Source organism: Anguilla anguilla, chromosome 6, assembly GCF_013347855.1.
Source record: "Anguilla anguilla isolate fAngAng1 chromosome 6, fAngAng1.pri, whole genome shotgun sequence".
Taxonomy (NCBI): domain Eukaryota; kingdom Metazoa; phylum Chordata; class Actinopteri; order Anguilliformes; family Anguillidae; genus Anguilla; species Anguilla anguilla.
The window spans coordinates 19,473,870-19,501,607 of record NC_049206.1 but is presented as its reverse complement, the minus strand read 5'-3'; the positions used below and the strand labels follow the sequence as shown (position 1 = coordinate 19,501,607).

Genomic DNA, 27,738 nt, shown 5'->3' with positions numbered 1-27,738 from the left:
CAGATTCAGAAGAAGCCCGACAGGATAGCAAGTGAAAAGTTGTAGTACCGATAATGTTAAATATATCACAAACATCAGATTATAAACCCTGGAATGGATTTCACATCGCTGCTACACGTTTAATAACGATGTAAGTGTTTTAGCCTGGAGTTTTCCTTTAAATAGTCGCATTAGAGCCGCATTCCCATCCAGTGGCCCCACTAAGGAGTTAAGGAGAGATTGCAGGTGACTTCCCTCAGATAGAGGAAGGATGTGGGTGGGCAAAAGGGTCAGATGGATTGTTAATCAATTTGCCTCTTTCCTGGAACTTGGCCTGCTGGTTGCTTCCTGAAAATAAAGAGTTTTTAAAGAGAAAGAGTTTTTTGTTATTATTTTCTGAAGTTCCTTAGTAAACATTTGGGATATCTATGTAATATTTTGTAATTGAAATATTTATGGAAGGTGAGGATTTTTTTGCCTTATTCTTTTCATTTATTTTATTTTGACATTCAAGTATTTCTCTAATATTCATATATATCTTTTTAAATGTAATTGTATAATATGTTTATTTGTTTGCATGTTGCTTGTATGCACTGCATTTGTAGACTGAACACTGAACTGGATGAAATGCATTTTTAAGATTCATTGCCCTTGTCATTGTTTTCGGAGTAGCTACACTGTATTCCAGCAGTTCCATGCACTGTTACATTTCCACAATAGAAATGACTTATGAGCAATTTCAGGAAATCCCAACACATTTCCATGAGTGTTGATGAAGGTGTATTATATGAGTGCCTTATATAATCAGACCTGGGTTAAATTGGAACGCTAACAGAGCTAACTGTCTTCCTCCCTCCAGTGCTGAGGACCCAAGGCCCCATCCGAGCCTGGGGCACGGGCAGCCAGGGCGGGGGGATGTGTAGCGATTCGGAGAGCGCAGGGGGGAGCAGCGAGTCCCGCTCCATGGACTCCCCCACCGCCAGTCCAGGTACAGGTCTGTGGACACCTCTTTTTCCACTGGATACAAAAACTCCACTTCCCATGAATCTCTGATGTTTAACAATGTGGTCACCACCGGCAGAGGTCATTGTGAAGCAGTATTTTTGTGGTTCACTCTCTAAGAATCTCAAAATTATTATTTCAGCCTCTTGAGATAACTGCTTTGGTAATGCGTAATACCTGAGTTATGTGTCGTGATCTTGAGATAACATGCTAGCTATATTTTTGCCAAGGCCCAGGGCCCTGTTCATGGAAGACTGATTGTCATTCTGGCGCAATACCAGTTTGTTCCTAAAGGAAAGAGTCAGGTGATGCATGCTGCAAACTTGTCATTATCGTGACAGAATGCCTATAGGCATCTCTGCTATGTGCCACCCAAACAACGTTAGAAATTCTAAGCCTCTCTAGCAGACCTCTGGCTTTTGCATTTGACTTTGCCGTAGACGACTTCCTCTGTTATTGCAAACCATAGACCTGAAGTATAATTAGTAAATTCTGTCCTGTTTGTAGTTCTGTTTTTGTGGTTTAATCATCAGTGATATGCTCATTTGACTATGAATCATCGAGGCTGCTGAAAGTCAGGATTTACAATGCCATTTACAGTAGATGCTCAGTTTCCAAGTTTCATGTGTAGGTCATTGTTTGATTGTTTCATTGTGAGATTAATCTTGGTACTCCATAGAGAGGAAGCGCTGCCTCAAGGTATTCCTGATGGTTAGAGTGTTAGGAATGTAACTTGGAGATGCCCCCTGAAGTCACACGTTTGAATTGGCCATCATGCTTTGTGCTTGTGACATAAAAATTGTTGGATGCCTGTATGCTTTTTGTTTGCTTGCTTTCTTTTACATTTTTATTTAATCTTTATTTATTTCCCACAAGAATTCCCACAGAGATAAACTATATTTCAAAAGAGACCCAGCCAAAATCATAGCAGTACATAGTTCCAAGCCAAATACACTAGAACTGCAATAAGTATGAATACACAGAGAATGACTCATGCACAAGCTTTCTCACGCTTTCAACTTGAATCAGGCTTTCTTAACCGGATTGTACGTGGAGTAAATTCCATAGTACATAGTCATCTTCTGACATGAAGTAAAGCTCTGGCTTTGTGTTTTCTGTTCAGGCGATTTTAAGAGACGACTCCCCAGGACACCTTCTACAGGAACCATGTCCTCTGCAGACGACCTGGACGAGAGAGAGCCCCCTTCCCCCTCGGACAACGGTACGTGAAACAGCGGGTTTTTTTTTTTGTTTTTTTTTTTGTTTTTTTGAGTAAAGCGTAACACATGCATCTCTGCGAGGCCGTTTTTACTCTCAGCCCAGCTGCACAGATGGAGCTGATGTTGTTTTTGGCAGCGGCTCCACGAGGTCAGTCCCCCATTTTCCTAAAAACGGTTCCCTTGCTAGTCTCTCCCCCCCGCCCCATCTGTTATTTTAGAAACCGCGAGGGGAGTTTGTGCTTTGTCTGCTGAAACAGTTAAATCCGCTAACTGCGTGTACAGAGGAGTTCCAACAGAAATGAATTCACTAACAGATTGACACTGAAAGTGATAGTATCTGTGGTACCATTTGGCTTAACCGTCATACACCAGTATATGCGGAACATTAATCCTCCATGTCACTTGGGTTTGATGCCATTTAAGCTCCCTTAATTTAGTTTCTGACATCCTCAAATACCTTTATTTCATATTGTTTGTTATATCATCTCCATTACAGTGTATTAGAAGTGCAGTGCAAGTAAATTGCATTCTGTACATTATGTTCAGGTTGTTTCAGGATCGTGTAGTTTACAGCAAGGTAATATTTTGTGTCAGTAGCATTAACACTTTATTAATATACTAATGAGTTAAATATGCAGTGTCAGTATTTGTCCTGAGGCTCGCTGACAGGGATGTGTCCTCCCCTCACCCTTGTTATGTCCCAGGCCTGGGTGAGATGGTGACAGAGACGGCAAGCTCCCCCGGACCCTTCCGGAATGCCCAGATGTCCAAGGCGGCTCAGACCCACAAGCTCCGGAAACTGCGCGCGCCGTCCAAGTGCCGGGAGTGCGACGGCCTGGTGGTGTTCCACGGGGCGGACTGCGAGGAGGTGAAGCCGCTGGGATACTGCCCATTTTGCTTGGTTTCTGCATTCCAACAACATACTTATTACATTTTAAGTAAAATTTAAGGATGAATTCTGATTTACAATGGGCTAAATTACTTTTGTGCGAGCAGCTTGTTTTGGCGTCAAAGTTGTAACAATGATAATATGATGATAAAGGTGAAATGGTTTCGTCAAGCTACAAAGTTCACAAAAGCAATATATTAACTTGAAATTCCAAAAATATGTGTGCATTTGTTGTATTATATATTCTTCATACATGTTTGATTGGGGATTTTGTTAAAAGCATAGCTGTTGTTGCATCTTTAGTCAACTTAGTCATCCATGCCGATATATATTCCTACATTTTCATTCAAATTGTCACGTGTTGTTATTCCAAGTGTTGGTAACAGTTTTCCCCTTTCGTTCCCAGTGCTCTTTGGCATGCCACAAAAAGTGTCTGGAGACGCTGGCTATTCAGTGCGGTCATAAGAAGCTCCATGGAAAGCTTCATCTCTTTGGGATCGACTTCACCCAGGTCGTCAAAAACAGCCCTGACGGAATACCCTTCATCATCAAAAAGTGCATCTCAGAGATCGAAAACAGGGCCCTAAATATCAAGGTAGCTTCACACTCACTGATAATCTGCATACCAAATCTTGAGATGTGGGAATCTTGGGAACTGTGTGAATGCTTTATGAAACCATAAATCAAGTCCCAATCTCGAGCTATTTTGCTTTCTTATCATTTTCTAACTCACTGGCAAAAGTCTTTATTGTCTTGAGTTTTGAGTTTATCCAGTTTTCAGGCACTTGATTTTATCAAAATGTTTCTTGAAGCGGCTAGCATTGTAACAAAAACTGTGTTTATTCTTTTACCTGTAAAGGGTATCTACCGTGTGAATGGAGCGAAATCTCGAGTTGAGAAGCTTTGCCAGGCTTTTGAAAATGGGAAGGACCTGGTGGAGCTCTCTGACCTCTACCCTCACGACATCAGCAACGTACTCAAACTGTACCTCCGACAGGTACGCTTCCCACTGATAACGCAGTGTTTTTTACAAAAGAGCAATTTGTTCAGTTTAAAATTTAAACTGAGATATACATTTAGCTAGTGAAGTGTAGATGTCCCAACAGAAAATGGTGTTCTAATGAGATCTTTATTATTGTATTAAACGAAGGTCTACAGGCACAAAATGAGAACTGTTTCAAGTAAGGCTACAGTAAATAATGATTCCAATCAGTAAACGATTCACTTTATTTAAAAAATTTAAAAATTATGAACATGGTGTAATATGAATGGGTAGTGTATATTGCCATTTACACCAGTTTGGTTTTTCTGGTGCACAGCTACCCGAACCTCTGATCCTGTTCCGTTACTATAACGACTTCATTGGCCTGGCGAAGGAGAGCCAGGGCACCATCATGGACGAGGTGGACGCGGCGCGCAAAAGCCCCGCCTCCGAGCAGCCCCCCCTCAGCGTGGAGCTCAACCGTGTCGTCTTAAAGATCAGAGACCTGCTCCGTCACCTGCCCTCCGCTCACTACAGAACCCTGCGGTTCCTCTTACAGCACCTGTACAGGTATGCTATGTACTCTACAGTGGCCAGCAGTTGGGGCCGGGAGGTTTGGTGGTTGAACACTGGAATAATTTCTGCAGAGCGGTTTGTAGTCTCTTTTACAACTATCCTCTACAATCAATGTATTCATTGATTTCACCTGTGTGATTTAGCATGCACATCCCTTCATCTCTACTGTCTTATTGCCCATCGTGATTAACCTGGACCATAACAGAAAACTCAGTAGGTTAGATGAAAAATAGCCTGCCTTAGACTTCACCTGGTCGTAAATAAGGGAACCCATATTGCATGAAACAAGTGAATATTCATTTCAAGTTCTTCTGAAGCTTTGCCTCTTGATAAATAGTTGAGTTGTTGATTCATTCAGTTGTTGATTAATTCCTGAGCATATCTTCACTGTAAAAACTTTGTACATACAAAAAACTGGAATTCTAAGTGTTTCAAAGGCCATTGTTGCCTTTGAAAAACAAATGTTTTTAGAATGCTGTTCATGTGTGTCGCGAATAGACCATTGAAGGTTCATCAACAATGAGCCTAAATGGGCTGACTGGTGTGTTCTTGTCATCACGTGTGCTCATGTTTCTTACAGTAATCAGCATAGAGGTCCCATTTGATTGTTTTTTTTTTTTCTTCCTCACCACCACGCCTCAGAGTGACAGAAAATGCAGACGAGAACAAAATGACCGCGAGCAACCTGGGCATCATCTTCGGGCCGACGCTGATCAAGCCCCGGCAGACCGACGCCGAGGTGTCCCTGTCCTCCCTGGTGGACTACCCCTACCAGGCCCTGATCGTGGAGCTGCTGATCCGTCACTTCCACAAGATCTTCGACGCTCCCCTCAGCCCAACCACAGCCGCGCCCCCGGCCGGGGAGGGATCCCCCCTGCCCCCGAAGGGCGTGGTCACCCGCCTGACCGCCGAGGAGAAGGAGCAGCGGCTCAGCCGGCACTCCAGATCGCTTGGTGACATCAAGGAGGTGAGCACCTCCATGTTCTACCAGCTTGGCCTCACTATAACTCTCCATTGTGACAAAGTAAGAATGTGGATTTAATCCTGGCCTTAATCCTTGGATTTAATCAAGGATGAATGTTGATTGGCTCCAAGCCAAATATGAGGTCAAATGCAGATTGAATTCAGCCAAAATGTAATGGTGAATATTGATTGAATTGCAACCAAGATTAAGGAATTATGTTGATTGAATCCAGTCCTGACTCTCTCTCTTTTTCCCCCTGTGCTCCTGTTTAACAGCAGAGTGCTAAAGTCTACAAAAGGCACTCTGCGTCTGTGATCCCTTCCGCACACCTACAGGGTGAAGTAAAGGCAGCAAAAGCAAAGCCAGATGGGGCAGACTTTGCAGCCGGTCAGTATGATGGCAATGTGTGTGTGGGCAATGTGCGGGCATCTTTATATTGCACCTTTCAAAACAAAGTTACAAAGTGCTTCTCAAAACAGAATAGAAATAATGCACAACAGGAAAGAAGACTGAAACAAGGGACATTTGTGGACGGTTTGGACATTTTGCCGAAAATGTATAAATGGGTTACGAGTACAAATGAATAAGATAAAAATAATGGCTAAGAGCATCTGCCAATTTGCAGCAATAACAAAACTTTTGTTTTTAATCGTATGTTGTGCTCTGTTTACAGCTGTGGCTCGGAATTCTGAGAAACTCAATGGGCTCTCATCGTCCGGCCAACCGGAGATCCAGAGATCCACACTGGTGATCAACAGGCCCTACATCAGCACGACCAAAGTCCAACTGCGAGCGCCCCGGGGCAAGCTGGGGTCCCGGCCCATCAGTATGCCCGTGGACCACCGGCTCGGGCCCGCCCAGCTCAGCGAGCGCAATTCCAGAAACGCTTCCGAGCGCGAGCGGACTCCCGCCATCGAGGAGGGGGCGGAGCCGGAGCGGCCCGTTGCCAGGGTGGGCGGGCACTACCGGAACACATACATTGACACGCAGACTCTGAGGCGGACGTGGGACAGGCAGTACAAACATTTCGACATGACGCCGAGGACCGCCATGATCGTGGCCAACGCGCCCCCTGCCTCCACTGCAGGGGAGTCTGGGAAATGTACTGTCGCTGGCTCTGTCTCTCAGGCCGCAGGGAACAACACAGTCAGTACAGTCAGCACGCTCTTCCCCAACGTTCCTTACACAGTCTCCATCAGGCCCGGAAGGACCCTGAGAAGGGAGGACAACGTCAGCGAGTCCAACCCCCTTCCACCTACCTTCAGGGCGCCACGTACCTTGCAACCCCCACCCGGAACTTTCTATGAACCCCCCTCCAGTAGCAGGGCAAAGCTGCCTACCCCCACGGAGCCCAAGTTGAGCACCGTGGCTGACAGCAGCACAGAGACAAGGACAGGGCCAGAGACGGGGTCCGAGACAGGGCCAGGGCCAGTGCCAGAGACAGGGCCCGAGACAGGGCCAGGCACACTGGAGTCCGTGGACAGCAGCTTGGACTGCGAGGCCTCGCCCACAGAGTCCCTCCCCCCACCCACCGCCTCTGTCTCCCCGCCCCAGTCTCCCAGCCAGAGCCCTGAGAACCTCAGTCCCACCGAAGCTAGACCAGTTTATCAGCGCCTCAGACCCCGTCGGATGCAGGAGTTTGAGCACAGGGAAGCGCATTTCGTATGACCCTCAAACAAACTCAAAAGTTGCAAATATTTTTTTATACGTATATATCCATATATAAATTGAACTTTTGTGCCATATTGTATATTGGAAAAAAGAAGGAAAAAAAACTTGTTATTTTGGGGGAAATCACAAAATTTTTCAAGAGCTGTGAAAAATGACCACATAAGTGTTATGTTCGTTAATATATTCCTTGTTTCCTGTTTATGATGTCACATTTTGAGCTCGAAGGAACAGTGGTTGATCCCAAATTTATCCACTTACTTGGAAAAGTGTGTATTTATTAGATATTTAACACATTAGTTACTGTTGCTTTATTAAAGTAATAAGAACTAGACCCTGTAATATTCTGAATTTACATAAACAATTCCTGTCATATCTCTTGAAAATAAAGTACTTTTTTTGTAAATTGCATCACTGTTTTTCTCCAACTCAAAGCAAAATTGTCAAATCTGTTCATTTTAAACTGTGCAATTTATTTTTATTTGCAAGATGTTAAAGATAAAATTGAAGCACTCAGACAATAAGAACTATATAAGAATATCTTATTCTTTTATTTGTATGGTTTAATGCCAAAATTATTTTTATTTTATTACGGTTGTGTATGTCTTGTTTTTTTCCATATATTTTTTGATGCACCTTCTGGGCTTTGATATACATTAAAATAATGGTAACCAAACTCATTACAGCAGTATTTTATGTACATTTTTACCCACACAATATGTGATCATATGGGTAACACATTATTAGTTGGATTAGGGTGATGACGTTGACGGAGGAGTGACCTGAGTCGGTTGCACCTCAACTGACTGTATGGTTTCAGTTCTGGTGTCTGTTCAGATAATCAGTCTTTTTTTTTTTTTTTTTTTTGAAAGGTGAAAGCTTTGTGAATGCTCGGCGCATACAGTTGACTCATTCCCTGTTCCACTGCCATCAAACTATTCAGGGTGCTGTTTCACTACAGGATACTGTGGATTGTTTGTTTCAGTCACTACAGTCGCTGCAGCATGCATATGATGAATTCTCAGAGTTAGTTCATGCAGGTCATGCACATGCCATGGGTCATTCAGAAGTATTGTTAGATCACTTGCGAATAGAACAGGGTATTAGGCTAATGATTTTCACATAAGTATTTTGCCCCTAGTCCTTTAAAAAAATTACCCTGCACAGTCTCATATCTTTTCATAATGATCTGATTAATAACACAAATATCAACACAATGCAGAGATATTGTTATGCATTACAGAGCACGCATATAAATTCCTGGAAGAGTTCAGATTCAGTTTAACTACAGTGGATTTTTTTCCTTGCTGTGTGAATTTATTTTAGTACTTTCACAGTGTTGGCAGAACATCACAAACTAGTACTGATGCGTCACTCAAAGCTCATAACAGTGTTTTGTGGCTAGATTGAACCTGGGCCTCAACATCTGAAGCTCAATGTGAGCTTTCACAGCTGACAGTTAATTAGGGTAATTAGTAAGTGGGGCTAGACTGTACTCGCATTTATTCTACCTCTACCTCTAAATTCAATAATTTATTCAATCAATCATTTTGTCTTCTAAAAAAGTTACTTGTATTAAAAGCGACGTCACCTGATGTTCCAGGTGTAAATTGGCAGATAATTGAAGGGTCTGTCCTCTAGAACCCAGAACTCCCAAAGACTTGAGTCACATATTTTAGCCCTATTCTTTGTATGTATTAGATTTCCCCTTTCTTAATGACAAGGGAAATGCCCTGTTTCAACCCAGTAAGTGGTTATTGTAGGGTGTTTATGCTGTATGGTGTCCTCTGTATGGACCTCCAAAAGAACATTTGTAGTTTACTGCAGGTGTGTGCTTTGGTGTCATGTTTGTTTTTAATTAAGGTAGTTTGTGCACCAAGAACAATGCTAATGGCAGACTTTTTTTATTTTATTTTATTTTATTTATTTTTTTACTGGTAGTACTGGTGCATCACCGGAATACATTTAATAATGTACACACATTTATTTATGTATAATTGTCTGAATAATGACAAAAAATAAAACTATCTATTTGAAAACATGCAAAGGAAGATATCCTAGTCCCAGTTTGTTGTGAATAAATACTTTGGGTCTTCAAATTTTGACTAATATGTCCACAGCTTTCCAAAAAGCTGATTAAGCTGTTCATTGAATATTGAGGCCACACACATTTTTTCCCAAGGCTTTATGTTGGCCACTGATTAAAAGAAAACCACAGACAAGACCAGGTCAAAACCCTAGTATATGGCTGGACCGGCCGACCAATGGTATAACTTCATCACTCACTCAGGCACTCAGTCACAGACATTCGCGTTTTTAGGCCTGGCTCCGTTGTTGCGGTGCAGCCAAAAACTGCAGACCGTGTGCGGCCCTCCAGTTGATACACCTTTAGATTCGCATGTTGTTAAAGAGTAGATTCTCGGCTTTTGTTAAAGGGCATTGTCATACATTTTGGTTTCACTATATAGAAATTATAACACTTTTCATACACAGTCACAAGCCTGTCCTGGCAAGATATGGTATATGTGCCGCGCAGAAGAGACAAGAATATGGATAGAGAACAGCCACTTATAATAAATCGGCATATACCGTGCTAAAATTTGAGAATTCCAGCATAGTGTCTGGAGTTTTCTTTGAGAGTAACGAAGGTAGTGTCTATGTACACACGGAGTCTAATAAATAATGCGTAAGTGTAGCGTTACCATTCTGTTAAATGTATTGGGGAAACTGTTGTCAGTTTGCATTCATATCACAGGAGCTTTGCACGATTATATGCAACCATGACAGACATGTCACTGCTTCCAGTCTTAATTAATTATGTCGTGTGTATTCCAGGCCTGAGCAGCTCAGAGATGATTCAGCTCCAGCAGTTTATTAACAATAACAAGCCAACATAATTGTATGTGTTTAATACTTTTAAGTTAGTAACATTATTCGCGAATACATTTCCGTCCTTATCTTCCAAAAGACAGAATTATTTGTTACTAGCAGGGTTGCAGCTCTTCCACAAAATGGATGAATGTGCTTTCCTGAGCCTGTCAGAGAAGAGAGAAGCTTAAGGAAATCTGATTAGGAGCACAACCTGGAATTGAAAGAAGCGTCTGCATTAGTAACGACATGTAGCTCCCTGCTAAACGTTTTTATTTGTCATTTTTTTCTCCTAGATGCGGTTAAACGCTCCCGCTTCACTTCTGAGGTAAGCAAGTATACTTTTCTCAATTGGGCTGTTTTGCTTTCCCTGTGTGTATAAGGAAACTGAACACCAGTTGCTGAGTTTGGGCTAGAATATAAATGGTCTTCCGTGCTACACTTCTCAAAGTGTAGCTCTAATATTGTATCACGATATTGCCTAAATCATAGTTTGTTCCTTATTTGTCTTTGTGCAACATCACCAGTATGTCAACTTAATTTATGTAATCACAAACACATGTAAACTGGTTTAACAAAAAATTAAGTGAGTTCTCCTGTTGTAAATCGAAAATTTAAATTAAATGAGATCAGAGAGAATGGTTTAGTGTAATTTCAAGTGCCATTTTTGCTCTGTATACCGTATTCCTCACAATTGGCACCAAAACATGCTGGCATCATGCATTGAAGGTATTCCAGTTCGAACAAGGAGCCTTCTTGTGAACGTGATCTGGGAGTGCAAATGTTGGATAGGCTTATAGCTGGATATTGCAGCTGGTGGTAACTATTAGAGCCTAATTCTGGCACAAAGTTGATGGTACTGTAATAAGCCAACTATTAATAATCTAACAGCAGAGTTGCTCCAGAATTTGCATATAACTGTATGTTTTCCCAACAGTATCAACAGTCATTAGCCAATGCTGGCATGCTCAGTTGTCTCAGACAACTTCCAAAAGCAACAGCTGTTTTGCCTCTAGAGTCAGTGGTGGCTAATATATGGCAGGGTCTAATTGTCTGCATCTAACATGACCTAACATGTGACAATCAGTTATAAACCTATGGTGTCCAGAGATTTTTACATTGGAATATCCAGTTATTGTTACGTTAGAATTGCCTGCTGATTAGTCTCATGCTGTTTTCTATGTATTTAGATAACAAACCATACTTAAGCGCCAATTTGGATGTTTTCAGTTGCTGGTTGCCTATGTTGGGGTATAACTGCTGGCCCACTGATAAAAATGGCATAACAGTGAATGCCAAGCCAACTAGGCCGCATTTACTGGCCTTTACGTGCCTTCCACTTCTCCTCCTTATGTTGCTCTGATGTCTCAGGATTCTATTTTGATATCCAATAATTCAATTTATCTAATATCGCAGTTTCATTTGGCATTTAGCTGATATCTCTTGTTAATTCCTGTTTTCCTCTTTGAAATGTGAACATAACAAGTGCAGAGTGACCTGGTTTTGTCTAGGATAATGAAAATCAAATATATAATTTTTATTTACAATGGAAACACCAGAGTGAATGGCTCTGGTGCTTCCATAATGGTATTGGATCTTACCCACAAAAAGCAAGACAGATGTCAGTCATAGTATTCATTCATGGTCTTTAGCCCACAATATTCTGGATTCTGGATATTCTGAATGATATCTGGGACAGTGTTTTCAATGTATATTAACTAAGTGTGACACACATGGTGGCCTAAAACCCTATTTTGTGTAGCTTACATTCCATCATTTCCACACCTTACAGCAGTGACTATGGAATTTGCTAATTGCCTATTAACAATCTGCTTACCTATCAGTAGGTAATATAAAGTAGATCGGATGCCCTTTTATTGTACTTTCATTTCATTCAAGACTTTTATCAAACAAATAGCACAGAAAGCTTCTTATTGTGAACTAAATTCATCATAGGGATTATTTAATTCATTAAAACTCATTATCCTGTGGAAGCCCACTTTCCAATAGTGGTTAGAAAATTGATTTTTCCCCTTGCTTTTCACCAATAAATCCATAGAAATGTCAAAACAAATGAACAAAATAAACAAGAATGTCTGAAATTATCTTGATATTTAAAAAAGAATCAAGCAACCTTTTAACTTATATCACTATATTTTGGAATATAATATCGCTATATTTCGCACAATGAAAAAAGGTGATCACTTCTACAGTTTCCATGGTTTTGTGTAGTTGCCCTTGTTGTGTCATGAAAGGCCTCAGAATAATTCTACTGTAGCAGTTTTCTGATGAGCCATTTTGAAAACCCTTTCCCTTCATCAGCAAGTATGCACTTATGCCACACAATAAAGGTCATGTGCAATGTGGATGGGCTGCAGCCTGTCTGGATTCCTGGATTGGAAGGCGAACTGACTGCTGATGCTTTGTCCGACCAAACACTTTCTCCCTGGGAGAAACATTTACATAAGGCTTTTTTCTTTACCTGTCAATCTGAGCTGGGAGATGTTATCATTTTGTCCTGTTCCAGGTTTGTGACCTGCTGGTGACCCCTTCTTGGGGTTTCAGAAGAGTCATGAACACCGGCAGTCAGGTCCGGCTACTGCTGTGGAAAAACTGGACTCTTCGCAAGAGACAAAAGGTAGAACCTGTTGCCTCACCTCCAGAGGAGACAGAAGTAACGTCACCTTTAATTAGGCCTTCGGGTCCAGTGAGGAATATCAGCTTGCAAATAAAGGGTAACCAACCCATTAAAAAGGCAAGCGTTTACAGGGCATTGTTTTGAAGGGTCAGAGGTCAGGAGGGGCCGTAACTTTAAAGCAGCTGCCTCAATGAAGACATAAAAGTACACACGGAGATGTTTACACACAATGGCTCTTGGATGAGGCCAAACAAGTGTGGACAGGAAGAAGCTAAGCACTTAGGACCCACAGTTACCTCTATTGTGAAAGTTCAGTCACCCATTTAGCCATCGTTACATTTCAGAAGCATTTCGGTAGAGTCCTTTTGAAGTTGGGCTGGGCACAGACTCCAACACTCACGGAGACATTTAGTTTTGAAAAGAAATAGGGGCAGCTGTTCTTCTGTTCATTAAATGCTTAATTGCATGCTCTTGTCAGTGTAATTTTGAGGGTTGAGAATATTTCTGTTTATGTCTTATGTAAATTTGACTCCAGCTTACTGAGCAGGGGGATAATGGTTCTCTCATTAAGGGATAAAAAATGATGATGGGTCAAAGACCAAATACTTAAAGGGTTAACATGCAGCAGCATTTCACATTCATTTTTTGTTGCTCCTATTCCTGACATGTCACGACACAACGGCAGTTTATTTGGACCCTATTCTTTTTTTTAAAGGATGTCTTAGGCTACATTTACACTGCAGCTGGAATCTGGTTTTTTTTAATATTAGATTTTTTTGACCTGCTGTCCACACCCATTTTTGATTTACGTCACTTGAAATAACCAATGTAATTGTAGTATTAAACGCAGTGCCAGAGACACTCTCGATGATTAATTAGAGCTCTTAAGCTTTAAGTGAAGCTTGGGTAGTTGTCTGAAAAATATTATTGATGGTGACTCTGCAGTAATCATTTAACAGAAACGTATCTAATTGTAGATTGAAATGAAGCTTTCTGGAAAGTGGGTATGTCTTGCATGTGGAAGAGGTGGTTTAATTAGTTTACGTAATAACCCAAGTGGCCAATTCAATGGCTGATGCAATTAAGGGTACCTGTGATATTGAACCAGAAACTACACCTGGGTAGTATGTGTAAAAGAACCAAGGTCCTTTGAGCACAAGCATGATGATGTAACTCAAAACAATTTATTCTTATTTTATAACATATAATAAGCATAACCAGTGACTGTCATTTGGCTCGTTCTGTAAAAACAGTTTTTTTTTTCAGTTCAGTGACACATTTCTCAGTCTGGTATCAAATCCTGGCTGTGCCCGTGCCAGCTTTGACTGGCAGTCCCAGAGGGCAGATCATAATTAGCTGTAGCATCACCCAGGGCATGAGGGTGTTGTCCGTGCCAATGGCACGTGTACTCCTCTGATACAATGGCTGCACGGCTCAGCTGGTGGGCTGCAGTGTGAAAAGTAGCTTTGTGGCTGCCAACGTGTGTTTTGCAATTTGCCAGTTCCAAATAGGACAAAACAAAGGAAAAAAAAAAACTTTTTTATTTTTTATTTAATAGAGAATTTAAAATATTATAACATTCTTTCCAAGTGTGTCAAGCCTGTAGGGGTTGCACTGATTTATTTTTGTTCCTCCATAGATTCGATTCATTGTTGAAATTCTGTGGCCGATAGTGCTGTTCATTGGACTGGTGTGGTTAAGGAAGGCTAACCCTCTCTACCGCCAACATGAATGTAAGCTTTCTATGTGTTTATCGCTATACATTTTTTGCATACGTTTACTTAAATGTCATTAATTGAAAAGAAATTGGTTCGCACTTAAAATATGGCTACAAAGCTTTAAAAAAAAGTCATTATTCTTTTTGTTTTTGTTTTCTTTAATGCAGAATCATGCACAAACGTTTCGGCATGTTGCCTTCTTCAGTGTGCAGCTTTGTAGCCATTTTTTGAGTGCGAACCAATTTCTTTTCAATTGACGATATTTCACTGGTTTCAACGCACCAAACAAATTAAAACGGGTGAGCGCGGTGATTTCTCTTGCTATGTATTTAAATGTCATTCAAAGGATGAAACTCCTGAACTGCTAAGACCTTTTTAAATTAAGGTTCTTTTTAATTTTATTACATACTGTACATTGCCTTTTTATGTGGATTCAATGGAATATATCTATATACACCTGGATATTACTGTGAAACAATGGATATGTTTGTATAGTTGTGTATTTCTCTGCAGAAGTAGAATTCCAGCACTTTGCAACCTCCCAGAATCTGAACCAATAACCTTCAGATTGCACATAAAATTCTATTTTTTCTGTTCCCAAATCAAAAGCTGTTGCTATGCCCCCTGGGTAATGGTACTCTGTACACTGGCTGTTTACACAGGTCACTTTCCCAACAAAGCCATGCCCTCCACGGGGATACTTCCGTGGATCCAGGGCATATTTTGCAATGCCAACAACCCCTGTTTTCGGTCCCCCACCCGCGGAGAGTCCCCCGGGGTAGTCTCCAACTACAACAACTCCATGTAAGCTGGCCAACCACTCCCTGGTTCCCAAAGCATTTGTCCTGCATCTGTCCCATGTGCTATTCACATGCTGACGTTCTTAGTTATCACTAATATCAAACCTTCCAACTATATGCTACCCAAGTAAGGTAGGAGATTATTGCAGTGATGTCATACAATGTAGTGTACTGTCCAGTGTTACCTACATGCTGATATTATTAGAGAATGTTAGAAAATTACTGTATTTTTATGATAAATTCCACCTATAAAGTGCATTATCAGTAATGCAAGTAATTTCAATGTGCAACAACCCAACATAAAGGGAGAAGGGATGCGTTTGCATGTGTATGCATGCGTGTCTGATTGTATATATGTGTCTGTGTGTGTGCTTGCACATAATGTATGAGTGTGTACAAATGCTCATGCACACATTGTGTCTATTTGCATCCACTCACCGCTCTGTGTCTCTGTCCCCAGACTGGCAAGGTTCTATCTGGACTCCCAGGAGCTTCTCTTTAACGATCCGGAGTTCCAGCAGCTGGGTAGAGTGTGGCGGGAACTGAGTGTGATGAGCAACTTTATGGATACCCTCCGCAACAACCCCTCTCAGATCTCAGGTGGGAAATCCCCATTAAGCAAATGAATCAATATCAGCGCAGAATGTTAAATTTTGACACTATAATGTACTAATTGTAGCATATGTCCCATGTGTGTTTTTTTTTTTTACAAAAAACTATTTCATATTTCCTCATTTTTACCATAAATGGAAATATGTTGCATTTTATGTGGTCGCCATGTTCTGCTCATCAGTGAGTTATTCCTCCAGAATGAACAGTGCCCCTGGGGGTGCCTATTTTCAGTTGCAGAAAGTTTCAGCTGCAGTCTTTCTCCAATGGGTTGTCTGGCCTTATTACTGGTGTATTTAAACTCAAAGTGAGGACAATACGAACGTCTTCCCCAAGGCCCCGAGACAAAGGGTGTGGTTCGTGCAAATAACTGCAGCCACTGTGTCCCACTGCCTTAGCCTGACTACTACTACTTCTTAAAATCTATATGTCACTGATATATTGTTCATTTCCATAGCTTTTAACACAGCCTCATGGTGCTCTTACCTTTTATTCAGTTTTTGTGAATTTGTTTTGTGATTTTTCTCACAGGCAGGCAAATGTTCTCAGAGTCCCCAAACATTGCTATCCCTGTGCTTTCCTGAAGTCCTAACAAACACTCAATCAGTCGTTTCCTTCCTGCTGACATTTCCCTGTGAGCTGCTACTGTCCCTCGTTCAGCAGCCCCTTACTTTCCTCCTGTCCAGGACGAGGGCTGAAAATTGAAGATATTCTGAAGGATGACGAGACTCTCACGTCATTCCTGCTGAGAGACGCACGGCTGCCACACTCTGTCGTTTACCAGCTCATGAACGCCAGGGTGCGGCCTGAACAGGTAGGCCAAGCCACCCAGATCAGATGTGATTAAGTTGTAAAAATATATATTTAGGTAAGGGGTAGTTATTTGCCACTTCAAACTATTTTTATCAGTTGTGGGTAAACCTTATGACATGATTTAAATAATGGTTTAGTTTGTGAGGAGTAGCTTAGTGCAGTCTGTTTCTATAGAAAGAAAGGTCTGGATATTAATCGCACTACGGTGAATCGCTTTGAGTCGCATTTTCGTCTTTTTGGGAAAGCCACGCAATGCGTGGGAAACGAAAGCATGCAGGATCTGAAAGCTGTGAAAACAAAGAGATCCCCCCCCCCCCAACTCCGAAAAAAGGAAATGCTGGGATGAGATCACCAATAGAAAATGGCTTCTAAAACCACATGCTTTTCACATGTAAAACGGCAAACATTTTCATGTGCCTACTTTGGCCTTCGCCCAGGCTTCACTGTGGCCTTCTGAGGAATGTGCTGGCTGGATAATTCCTCATCGGTCAATCAGCCAGGACCTTCCTGTGATTCACCACTATCGGTGTACCTCTGTCTGTTTGCTGTCAGGATAACAGACGGTGGCTGGCCCCTGAGAGTCTGGGTCTGGGAGGCCTGGCGGGGGGTGGGGGGGATGCGGATGTGCGGGACAGGTTTGGAATACTAACAGTGACTGTGCAACTCAAGTGAAAATACACCACTCCCACTGCGTCCTCCCTGCCATCATACTAAGAAGGCAGCTCGGGGTAGGAGGCCTTGGAATGTGGGAGTGGTAGCAACCTTTTCCTGGGATTTCCTGGCTCATTGCTTTTGTATTTGTACACTTTCATTATTTATGTCTTTTTTTTTTTTTTTTTTTACTCTTGGGTTTCGTTTGGATGTGAGTCACATCTCAGACTCGCTAGCTTAAGTCCTCATGGAGGCTGTGGATAGACTTTCTGGGGGTCCAGAGAGGGAGGAGGCTAAGGTTTGACTAAGAATTACAGCCATTTTATAGACTGCAGGCCGCCGGATGTGTCCACCTGGAGTATGCTACTACCCAAAGTGGAACAAATGCATTTCAGACATGCTGTTTGGTTGTTGTTGTATAGTGTGCACAGTACTGGGCTGGTAACTTGCACAAATCTCTATTGGGACACTTACTGTAGTAACCTTGAGCAAGGTACTTAGCCCAATAGGTACAATTAAAGAACATCCATGTGTATTAACGGGTAATGCTGAAATATATGGAAGCGGTGTAAGTTTCTCCAGCTAAAGGCATCTGCTAGACAACTTATGTAGCCTGATGTAATGCTATTAGCAGCTGATTGCTTGGAGAAAGCTTCCTGCCCCATCATCTGCTGGTTCCATCAAAGGCAGGTCAAGAAACCAGGATGTAGTTCTGTCACTGATCAGGAAGCTTCGGGCGTCAGGTGCAGCCATCAAACGCGACGTGCATAAACGCACAACCCATAAGAAAGTCCCATGAATAGGTTTGGGAAAAGGGTTCATGACCCTTTTGTCAAGGTTTTTTTTGTTTTTCTTTCAGGGACTGTTCTCTGAAAATATCAAATCCTCGGGTAAATCTGTCAGCACAGTGCTTTGTCCTTTACTTTAACTAAGGAATTTATACAAGCATTACACCCTTTTTCCTTAAATAGCTTTGGGAGTTCTGTGAATGCTGAATATAATACAACTCAAACAGAAGTCCTGTTGTACCGTATGTTACATGGTGATTGTCAGTTTCTGGGTTTTTTTATTGTTTGTTTGTTGGTTTTTTAACTGTCGGTCAAGGCTTATAGTCTACTAGTTTCATCTATGAGTTAGCACATGCTACTATTTTTACCCTTGTATGAGACATGCATTTATAGTTATAGGTAAATACAGATGAAGAGATCACGTGAACATAGAGTGTCCAAACTGGTAGCCCCGGGGCATCTTTATGAGGTGGTGAATGATCCGTGGGGTGGAGCGAGGAAGGCTGACAGCTGCTTTGTCTCCTCAGTTTGCATACGGAGTGCCGGACCTGACGCTGAAGGACATCGCCTGCAGTCAGACCCTGCTGGCACGCTTCATCCTCTTCCCCAGCTGGAGGGGCCAGTACAGCGTTCACAACGCTATGTGCGCCCTCACCCAGCAGAAGCTGCAGAAGATCGAGGACCAGCTGTACGCCAACGTGGACTTCTTCAAGCTCTTCCGTCTGGTCAGTCCACCAAATCACCATTGGCCTCCATGCGCTTGTTACCACTCCCCACAATTGCAATTTGAGGGGTTGGTAGAAGCTGCAGAGACCCCAGACCAAGCATTTCTGCGCCATAAAAATTCAGAACGTTTTTCAAAAGCATTCATATGGTGTCTTGTAATAGAAACATGTAAATGCCTGTCCTTTGTGAAATCTGTTATTTTTATGCTGTATCCTGCATCCCGTGCATGAGGAGCTGTGGTTAGGCCAAAATTCCCGATTCCTACCCCCACCCACCTAAAGTTTATAGGTACTGAATGCCTTCATGACCCAGCCCCAACCAACAACACCAACCAAGTCAAGGAAGCTAGTGACTTTTATTCGAGAGCGCAAAATGGTCTGTGGCTTTTGTCTTAAAGTGCAAAATCGATGTACTGTGTATGAATAACAATGCGATTCAAGCCTTCACAATGAGATGTTTAGTTAAACACAGCTCTTCTGACAATTATTTGACAGTGATTTGAAATGACAGGTGATTCGCTGCACTTTTGCGGGTTCGTATGCGCTCATGGCCTTTCTCCATTGCCAGCAGATGAAGAGAACATCCAAAATGCTGTCTTTTTGGCCCGCTTTTAACCCACTATGCTGGGCCAAACTGCAGAGGGGTGTGAAAGGAAACCCTTTTCTCCCACTGTCGGCCTTTGCTGCTCATGCCATTCTGAGGCAGTTTTGGACTGAGTGGAGTTCACTCCAGGGAGTGTGGGTGAGGGAGCATTTGGTGACCGGCTCAGGGCGATGAGGTTCACCTGCCCTATTTTCATAATGAGATTACTGAGGACACACCTCCTGACCAGGCTAAGACAGCTTCCCTTAATAGGCACTGATATGCCACTCAGAGTAACCCAGAGAAAAAGCTGACACAGTCACATTTATTTGGCTTCAGTGCCAATTTGTGATGGTGACCTGCTGATAGCCCAAAAAAAAAACGCTGGTTTGATATGAGTGTCATTGACATTACTTCAGCTGATTACAAAATAATTGTTTTGGGGGGTAGAAAAAAAAAAAAAACCCATTGTATATTTTATGCTTGGTTACATATTTTTTTCTTCACAGTCGGTTACAGTTCAGCTGCATTAAAACGTAAAATATTTTGAAGCTAGAAAGGGGAAAAAAACAGCACAATAGCAATCATGGTCCTTTAAGCAGCCCCTTAAATCTTGGTATTTTGACTTCTGGTTTACTTGACTGCAGCTGAACCACTTGCAAACCCTGTGCCCCCCCCCCCCCCCCCCCAAAAAAAAGAATGTATATTTAAAGTTTCACCATGAAGGACCCTTGCCACCCGAACAATGGTGTGCTTTGCCTTATTCCCGCTCTTTTGAGACGAGCGTAATCTATAGAGACGCTGAGGAATGTCATAGGAAGGATGTCTTATTCTGGAGCTCACGTTAGCACATAGCATTTCCTGAACTGCTGCCCATTGTGTTTCGAGGCAGTCGGAAGAGTTGGAGGTGAAACGAGATGTTTACTGGAAGTGATAACTATGTTACGAAAAATGGCAGAAACGTTTTTGTTAAAAAAAACTAAGATATGAAATGTCCTTCTCCTGCATTGTAATCAGGTTAGCTGTACAGAATTCTGAAATGGTATAACGTGACCAGCATTTCCTTATTGTACCTTCTTTTAAAATTTGAAGGAAAGCACCACAATGTTCTTGGGAAGTGGAAAGGGTGGGACATTGTCAACATCATAATTAATTTGTATACAGGCAACATGACATAGGACATTTTTTTTAAATTATGACTACCATTAGCTTAGTGTGACGACTCATTGGCTTTTTTTAATACGATATGCTTTAAAATCATAGGATTGTCTTTGAATACAAATACTTTGATTAAGTTTACCATATATAAAAAGAAAGCTGGAAGCACAGAAAACAGAAAATTTTGATAGTGGCTATCACACTTTACTAGCGGTACTGTAGCTTGAATTCGGAATGACGGACGTGATAATTACAAGCATGGTGACACCACCCGTTTCACAAGCTTTTGTGTTGGCCCTTCTTTTCTCAGCTGCCCCAGGTTCTGGACAGCCATTCGTCTGGCATGGACCTGCATTTCTGGGGCCGCGTGCTGTCAGCCGTGTCCGAAAAACTGCAAGAGGTAAGCCTTCCTTGGCTCCAGGGTTCCTAGCCCTTATTTTTAGCCTTCAGGAATCTGTGGCTTCCTCTCTTGCTTTGTGTAAACACAAACTGGGAATCGGGTTTACGGTATGTCTGCTTAGGGGGCAGAAAGCCATCTCTTTCTGCTTCCAAGTCGAAAAGCCTGCAGAACATTTCCCCCCTCCTGTACCTCATTGGCTGGCTGGTGTCACAGGTCTGGGTGTGCAGGTGAATTATGGGAAGGTCTATTCTCTTGTACTGCACGTCCCCGAGGGAAGGCGTCTCTTGAATTGTTGTGCAGCCAGTCCCTGTTGGGACAATCGCTGAGGTGACATCCTGTGGGTGGGGTTTGCATTTGTCAACCGTTGCCCGGGCGACGCTAAACCCTCATGCACCTATCCACTATTTTTTTTGAGGGAGACGATTGACGACTTGTTTCCCAAAAATCCGGTTCTGCTATTTTCAGGATCAGCTTTGGCTTCAGCCACAGCCAGCTGGGGATTCTAGTTTTTCCTTTAGAAGGTAGAACTTCCTGATGGTTGATGTTATTTATGGCCAGAACCCTCTGGAGAAACCATTTCACCCTGTTTCACCCTTGTTTTTCAAGTTATTTGCTACCATGCGTAGTCGTGTGTAAATGTGTGTGGTCCTCGCTTCACAGAGGCTGTGCAGAGGGCATGAGAAAGTTAAGTATGGCAAATGTTTGGCAACTTTTCACTGAGGGTCTGATGGGAAGTGAACTTCAGGGCCAGTATGTACTCCAAAACTCGAATGACCTCACATTAGCACCACTGACAAAAACATAGTCTGCTAAAATCAACCCATGCTTGTTGCCAGCTACAGTATGAACATTACACACAAAAATTCCCCCTTCAGTCACAATCCTGGGGTCCTTGTAGGCACTTCTAGACAGACAAAGTTGGGGAAGACCTTCTCTGGCTAGTTTATACAGGAAGTGGCCCTAATAAAGAAAGGGAACACCCTGGTAAGGAAAAGGATAGGGGAGTGGGGAGGTGGAGCCTTTAAAGGTTTTTTTTACATTATCAGAGAGTAGGCCAAACGTCTTTAATTATTTTTGTGGTTTTTACCTTGTCATTTTTTGTTCCCTCCCCTGAAATATATGCCTTGAAGATCACCATAATTTGCCAAGTGGATCAACATGACAGCTTGTTTAAATTAATCAGCGGCTGTGTGGAAAAAACAACGGATTCTGGTCTTGTTATGAGGGAGGGAGGGAGGGGGAGAGAGAGAGAGAGAGAGAGAGAGATGGCAGGGCATATGCAAGATAATTAATTGAATTGTCATAATTCAAATGAAGTGTATCTCAAAAAGGCTTTACATAGCATATATAATGCCTTCATTTAACAGGACACAATGGCTTCATAAATCATACATAAGCAAATGTCATGCTTCACAATCGGTGACATAAGTTCTTATGGAACAAGTTATGCCAAATGTGCCACAACCAACAATGTCACCTGGCTAAAGGCTAAATATAAAGGGTGAGATTATGTAGGATGCTATGCTGACTGTGACATAAGTCATTATACGTATATATGCTGTATAAAGCCTTTTTAAAATACACGTAATTTAAAGTTTGACCAAATTATCTAGCTGTCATTTGTAAATTCCTCTGTTGTTACCACTGCCACTTAATTAAAACATGAAAGTATGAGAGATAGGTGATTTGAGATGTGTTTTTTAATAGAACAGCTATACATATGTAGCTTTCATGTCTTACAATATGTGTCTTCTTAATTTACCAGGCTGATTGGCTAAATATATGCTGTTATTTGTGTGTTAAATGTTATTGGAATACAGGGTGTGAAGTGTGTTGATTAAGCTGGGTTTGTATCTGTTGTAACCAGGCAAAATGCATTTTATTTACTGTGATAAGTTTGCGCTATCCCAAGTACTTTTCACTACAAACATACAGAGCCTTAAGTGGAGATTTAACCTATGTGTGTTCATTCATGGATCTTCTGTCCTACCCCCCTCAAAGTTGGCGGAAAGGAGCAGCTCCAAAGAGCTTCTGCGGGTGCTGTACCCGCTTTTCCAGATGGGGGTGCCCTCCTCCTTCAGCCAGCTGATAAGCACCGTATCGGACCTCTTCTGCGGGTACCCTGAGGGCGCCGGGACCCGTGTCTTCTCCTTCAACTGGTATGAGGACAACAACTACAAGGCCTTCCTGGGAATCAATGGGAGCAAGGACACAAAAAACTACATCTATGACGATACCACCAGTGAGTGTGCATTGACATGACTATTCCCCTGGGAAACCTGTGTTGAGTTCTGGGACAATAAGGCACAGATATTTTTATTCATATATTTTAAAAATTAATGTTGGAGGAGTAACCTGAAGATCTGTCGAAGGAAAAAGAAAAACTGTCTGAAATCCGCTATTAAATATTACGGAAAAAGAACATAGCAGCTTGATGGAGTTCGTCCAAATAAGAAGGCCTTAGGGAGACTACCCTTGGCTATCTGTACAAAAAATATTTCTCAGATTTCAGCAGGTGGGGAGATCTGCTGCAATGATTAATAAGCCGACACACATCATTGATTCAATCACTGCTCTCATAATTAAAATGTTTTATTTTCAGGAAATACATTTGTAAAAATTGCTGAACCATAAAGTAATAGATTAAAACATTATCACACATTGGCAAATAATACACTATACAACAAGGATAACTGTGACGGTGGTAATAATAATAATAATAATAATAATAATAATAATAATAATAATAATAATAATAATAATAAATCAACACATAAATTGACAGTATTTATAATATCTCTTTATGTTTGCCTCCCCTCCTCTGCCAGCACCTTTCTGCAATGCACTGATGCAGAACTTGGAGTCCAACCCAGTCACCAAGATTGTGTGGAATTCGGTCAAGCCCCTGCTGATGGGGAAGGTCGTGTACGCCCCCGACTCCCCCGCCGTGAGACAGATACTCAAGAGTGTAAGCACTCCCGCTGGAATTACGCTACAGCAATTACTGGCTTAACACCTGCCATTGTCAAGGAATAGCAGCAGTTTCACAAGTGTGACATTCTGTGACTGATCTTGTTGAGCTGGATTTTTGCCGGTAGGGTTCTCCCCCCAACAGTAAGATGATAAGAGTCCATGGCTCTAAACAATACATGACACCATATCCAGCTGGTCGAATGACGTTTCTGAAGCATTTTTAGGTTGTGGGAACTTTGAAAGTCACGTGATCTGTCATGTCGCAAACACATCTCAATACATTATGGGCATTTAGCTGATTCTCTTATCCAGAGTGACTTATACATCTTTTGTATTTTTTATGTAGTAGCCATTTATGCAGCTGGATATATACTGAAGCAATGCAGGTTACTGGAATTTAGCCTTCCATAGATTTCATTCTGAATTTGACATACAGATGGATTTGGATTCACTGTCTGACAACTACGCCAGGCTGGCTTTCTGGAAATCAAGCCCCACATCCACCGTTTGGAACTTTGCAATTGGGCAGATTTATTACCATGCATTATGGGTAACCCTGTGAGGTATACCCCATTCAAGGAACTGTTCCCTCCTTACCCACCAAATGTGTCTTTTTGAGCAAATCCCCTTGTCTTATAATTTATATAGCTCTGTTATTAGATGCATTGTACAGTTACAGATGGGTGTGTAATGAGGTATTTCAGCTGAAGTACCTCCTTAGTGGGAGGGACAGCAGCACAGCTGTTGCCCTGTCGCTCTTTAAATCAAGAACAGGGAGTGACTGTCTCATCCAGAAAAGCAGCCCTTTATACACAGTTGGCAGCCAAAATTTTGGGGGAGGCATAAGTAGACAGCCAAGGCACAGGACTCTTACTAGGATGAGTGCTCTGTGTGTTTTGTAACTTTTCCCCCAGTTCTCTCGAAATGCAATGTTAATTGTTCTAAGACATGTTCCTGGAAATGTTACAGCATCCACCAAGGGCAGCTTTGGCTCTGTGGCTCCTTAACAAAGCATTCAGTTTGATAAGATTGGTAGTCAGCAGGGTGATGTAATTTTTGGCTTTCCTCCCAGATTTGATCTTGAATGGTGATCAGATATAATTATAATGCTACTACTACTGCTACTACTACTATTACTCAGAATAATAATAGTAATAATAGTAATAGTAATAGTAATAGTATAGTATAGTATAGTATAGTATAGTATAGTATAGTATAGTATAGTATAGTATAGATTGATGGCCTATTGTGTGAATGGGCTATGTGGTCTGGTATCAAATCTAGGCCAACACTGACTGGCCAACAGTGTATAGTTTGCCATAGTATTACCTGGAAAGGCAGGGGTTTCAGCAGGATGGTTAGCCTCACCATACACCAACCTCCTTCAACATGTCACCTTTACCGCTGGACTACAGGATTACTAGAAGCAGTGGCTGACATCACAAGTTTTGAAGCAGAGCTTGTGCTTGTCTATGCTGTTCCGAACTGACAGAAGGAAAATATATATTTTAAATAGTATTTAATCAGGCAGGTCAACTGAGAACTCAATTCTTGTTTGTAGTCATGATCTGGGAAATGTGGGCAGGTAATGCTGATTATTGTGCAGTCAATCAGATGTAACCTGCATACTGCATGCTGCTCATTAAGAAAGTGCTATCTTCAATGACCACAGCCAATCAGGACCCGTTTCACTAGGTGGATTGCCCATTCTGCAGCACAGTTCCCTCATCTTTGTGCTGAGGCATTGGATTTGGCTTTTCACACTGCCCATGTGCATCTCTCTGGCCAGGCTAATACCACATTTGAGCAGTTGGAGCGGCTGAGGAACATGGGGAAAGCCTGGGAGGAGGCGGGCCCTCAGATCTGGAACTTTTTCCAGGGCGGAGTTCAGATGAACATGATCCGGGTAAGCCCTGCAACCCTCTCATCAGGGTGAAAGGTTACGGCTTTGGGCTCCCAGAGGAAAGCTGTTTCCATTGCCTGTGTAGCGTCAAGGTGGTTATATGTTTATTTATTTGTTACTCAATACAGGTATGCAAATTGACATTTCTTGACTTTTCTTTTATTTTCAAGAGATTCTAAATGTTACCCACTAAGTGTTATCAGTAAACTTGGTGTCTTCTCTTATCTCTTTTTATGTGTTATGTTGCTTTTGACAAAGTTCCAAAAAGAGAAACTTCTCTTTTATATGCATATATATGCTCTATGTGTTTTCATAAGATTGGAGTCATAAAAAAATATTTTAGGAGCTGAACTCCGGAGACATGTTTGGTTATTAAATTCTCTACCATGGCACAATTTATTATTTCATTTTTTACAACAAACTGATCTTCATCCCTCACAGGAAACCATCAGAAATCCCACGGTGATGAATTTCATTGACAATGCACTGGAGGAAACTGAGTTATCATCCAAAGATATTCTGAACTTTTTGTACAATGGACCAGAGGAGGATCGTGAAGAGGACATGCCCAAATTTGATTGGAGGAATATCTTCAATCTGACCGACCAGGCCATCCGCATGTTCAACCAGTATACAGAGGTGGGTGCCTACATTGCGGAGAATTATTACAATAGTGCTAATGTTTTGAGAGTAGTGGAATTTTAATACATCATCTTTGACTTCTCACTTCTCATTCACTTGTGAAAATAATGAAACACTTTTCAAGTTATATACTGGACATGTTTACAAAATAATAAAATGACCAATGAAACAAATACTTTATTTTTTTATAGTAGACACCCTTATACTTGGCAGCTTCAACAATTTACACCTCCTAATATCAATGTCGATGTACTGTAGCAGTTGAGATGTTGAGGGCACAACGTCAAGCACTTTATCAGTAACAGCTATGTTTCAGTGGGAATTCAAACTCACAACCTCTTGTTTAGAGGTCCAATTTCATGTCTGTGTCCCAAGACTATCCATTCAGTATTTAGCTATAATGGTTAACCGGGTTGTTCTGGTTCTGGTTCCCTGCAGTGCATAAACCTGGATAAATTCATCGGCCACACAGATGAGGACCAGATGACGCACCAGGCACTGTACCTCCTGGAGGAGAACAAGTTCTGGGCAGGGCTCATCTTCCAGGACATGTATCCTTGGACCACCAAACTTCCCACCCATGTAAAGTTCAAAATCCGCATGGACATTGATGCAGTGGAGCGCACTAACAAAATCAAGGACAGGTACACTTCTACAAATAAGCCGTAGACCTTGATTTTGCTTTGTGCGAAGGGGCGGGGTGGTAGCTTTTTGACACAAATGCACTTTTTTATATCTACTTATTATTAAATTTGCCTTGTGGCTTTTTTAGCTGTCTCACAAGTCTGGGTTTTCTTAATGCAGATTTTCACATTTACAAAGCCCCCTACATATGGCATAATTCCCATGTCCCTGCTATAGTTCAATGGAATAGTCCAATGACAGGCAGGAAACAGGAAAGAAATATTTCTTTGAAGCGAGAGAACCTTGCATCAGCCTCAGAGTATTGGATTCTGGGATTGTTTTGGCAGAGTTGGGAGGCAATAGATTGTGAGAGGTATTTATGTCTTTAGTTGGTAATTATCTCCTCTTGGGTAGAAAATATTTGTTCTGTTGTGGACTGCAAGAGGAACAACTCTAGGTACACAGCCTACTTCCTCTTCCCTCTTCTTCACCACAGGAGGAAGGAACTGTGCTCGGAAACAGGCTTGGTTCCCATAAGTAGAGCCTTAGGGCCTAAACTGCTTCA

The 27,738-nt window shown here is 41.8% G+C and overlaps 2 protein-coding genes across 8 annotated transcripts in view; both read left to right on the top strand.

Moving 5' to 3' along the window:
* The window catches only part of LOC118230067 (rho GTPase-activating protein 29-like), a 41,779-nt gene extending 32,457 nt beyond the window's left edge, over positions 1 to 9,322 (top strand). For 2 of the 5 annotated variants that reach the window (XM_035422795.1, XM_035422800.1), the window contains 9 exons: positions 839 to 973; positions 2,105 to 2,203; positions 2,906 to 3,069; positions 3,497 to 3,685; positions 3,950 to 4,087; positions 4,410 to 4,642; positions 5,291 to 5,615; positions 5,888 to 5,999; positions 6,286 to 9,322. In XM_035422795.1, coding sequence (XP_035278686.1) covers positions 839 to 973; positions 2,105 to 2,203; positions 2,906 to 3,069; positions 3,497 to 3,685; positions 3,950 to 4,087; positions 4,410 to 4,642; positions 5,291 to 5,615; positions 5,888 to 5,999; positions 6,286 to 7,280 — 2,390 coding nt within the window. In that variant the 3' untranslated portion in view covers positions 7,281 to 9,322. The remainder of the gene's footprint in view (positions 1 to 838; positions 974 to 2,104; positions 2,204 to 2,905; positions 3,070 to 3,496; positions 3,686 to 3,949; positions 4,088 to 4,409; positions 4,643 to 5,290; positions 5,616 to 5,887; positions 6,000 to 6,285) is intronic. The other 3 variants (XM_035422798.1, XM_035422797.1, XM_035422796.1) reach the window with 3 other exon arrangements.
* A 1,022-nt stretch (positions 9,323 to 10,344) lies between these two features.
* The window catches only part of LOC118229163 (retinal-specific phospholipid-transporting ATPase ABCA4-like), a 42,276-nt gene continuing 24,882 nt past the window's right edge, over positions 10,345 to 27,738 (top strand). For 2 of the 3 annotated variants that reach the window (XM_035420875.1, XM_035420876.1), the window contains exons 1-12: positions 12,721 to 12,786; positions 14,426 to 14,519; positions 15,167 to 15,308; positions 15,765 to 15,904; positions 16,600 to 16,727; positions 18,693 to 18,890; positions 20,942 to 21,031; positions 23,033 to 23,273; positions 23,860 to 23,999; positions 25,794 to 25,910; positions 26,349 to 26,546; positions 26,988 to 27,193. In XM_035420875.1, coding sequence (XP_035276766.1) covers positions 12,721 to 12,786; positions 14,426 to 14,519; positions 15,167 to 15,308; positions 15,765 to 15,904; positions 16,600 to 16,727; positions 18,693 to 18,890; positions 20,942 to 21,031; positions 23,033 to 23,273; positions 23,860 to 23,999; positions 25,794 to 25,910; positions 26,349 to 26,546; positions 26,988 to 27,193 — 1,760 coding nt within the window. Of the gene's footprint in view, positions 10,477 to 12,675; positions 12,787 to 14,425; positions 14,520 to 15,166; positions 15,309 to 15,764; positions 15,905 to 16,599; positions 16,728 to 18,692; positions 18,891 to 20,941; positions 21,032 to 23,032; positions 23,274 to 23,859; positions 24,000 to 25,793; positions 25,911 to 26,348; positions 26,547 to 26,987; positions 27,194 to 27,738 lie in introns of those variants that run through there. The other variant, XM_035420874.1, reaches the window with a different exon arrangement.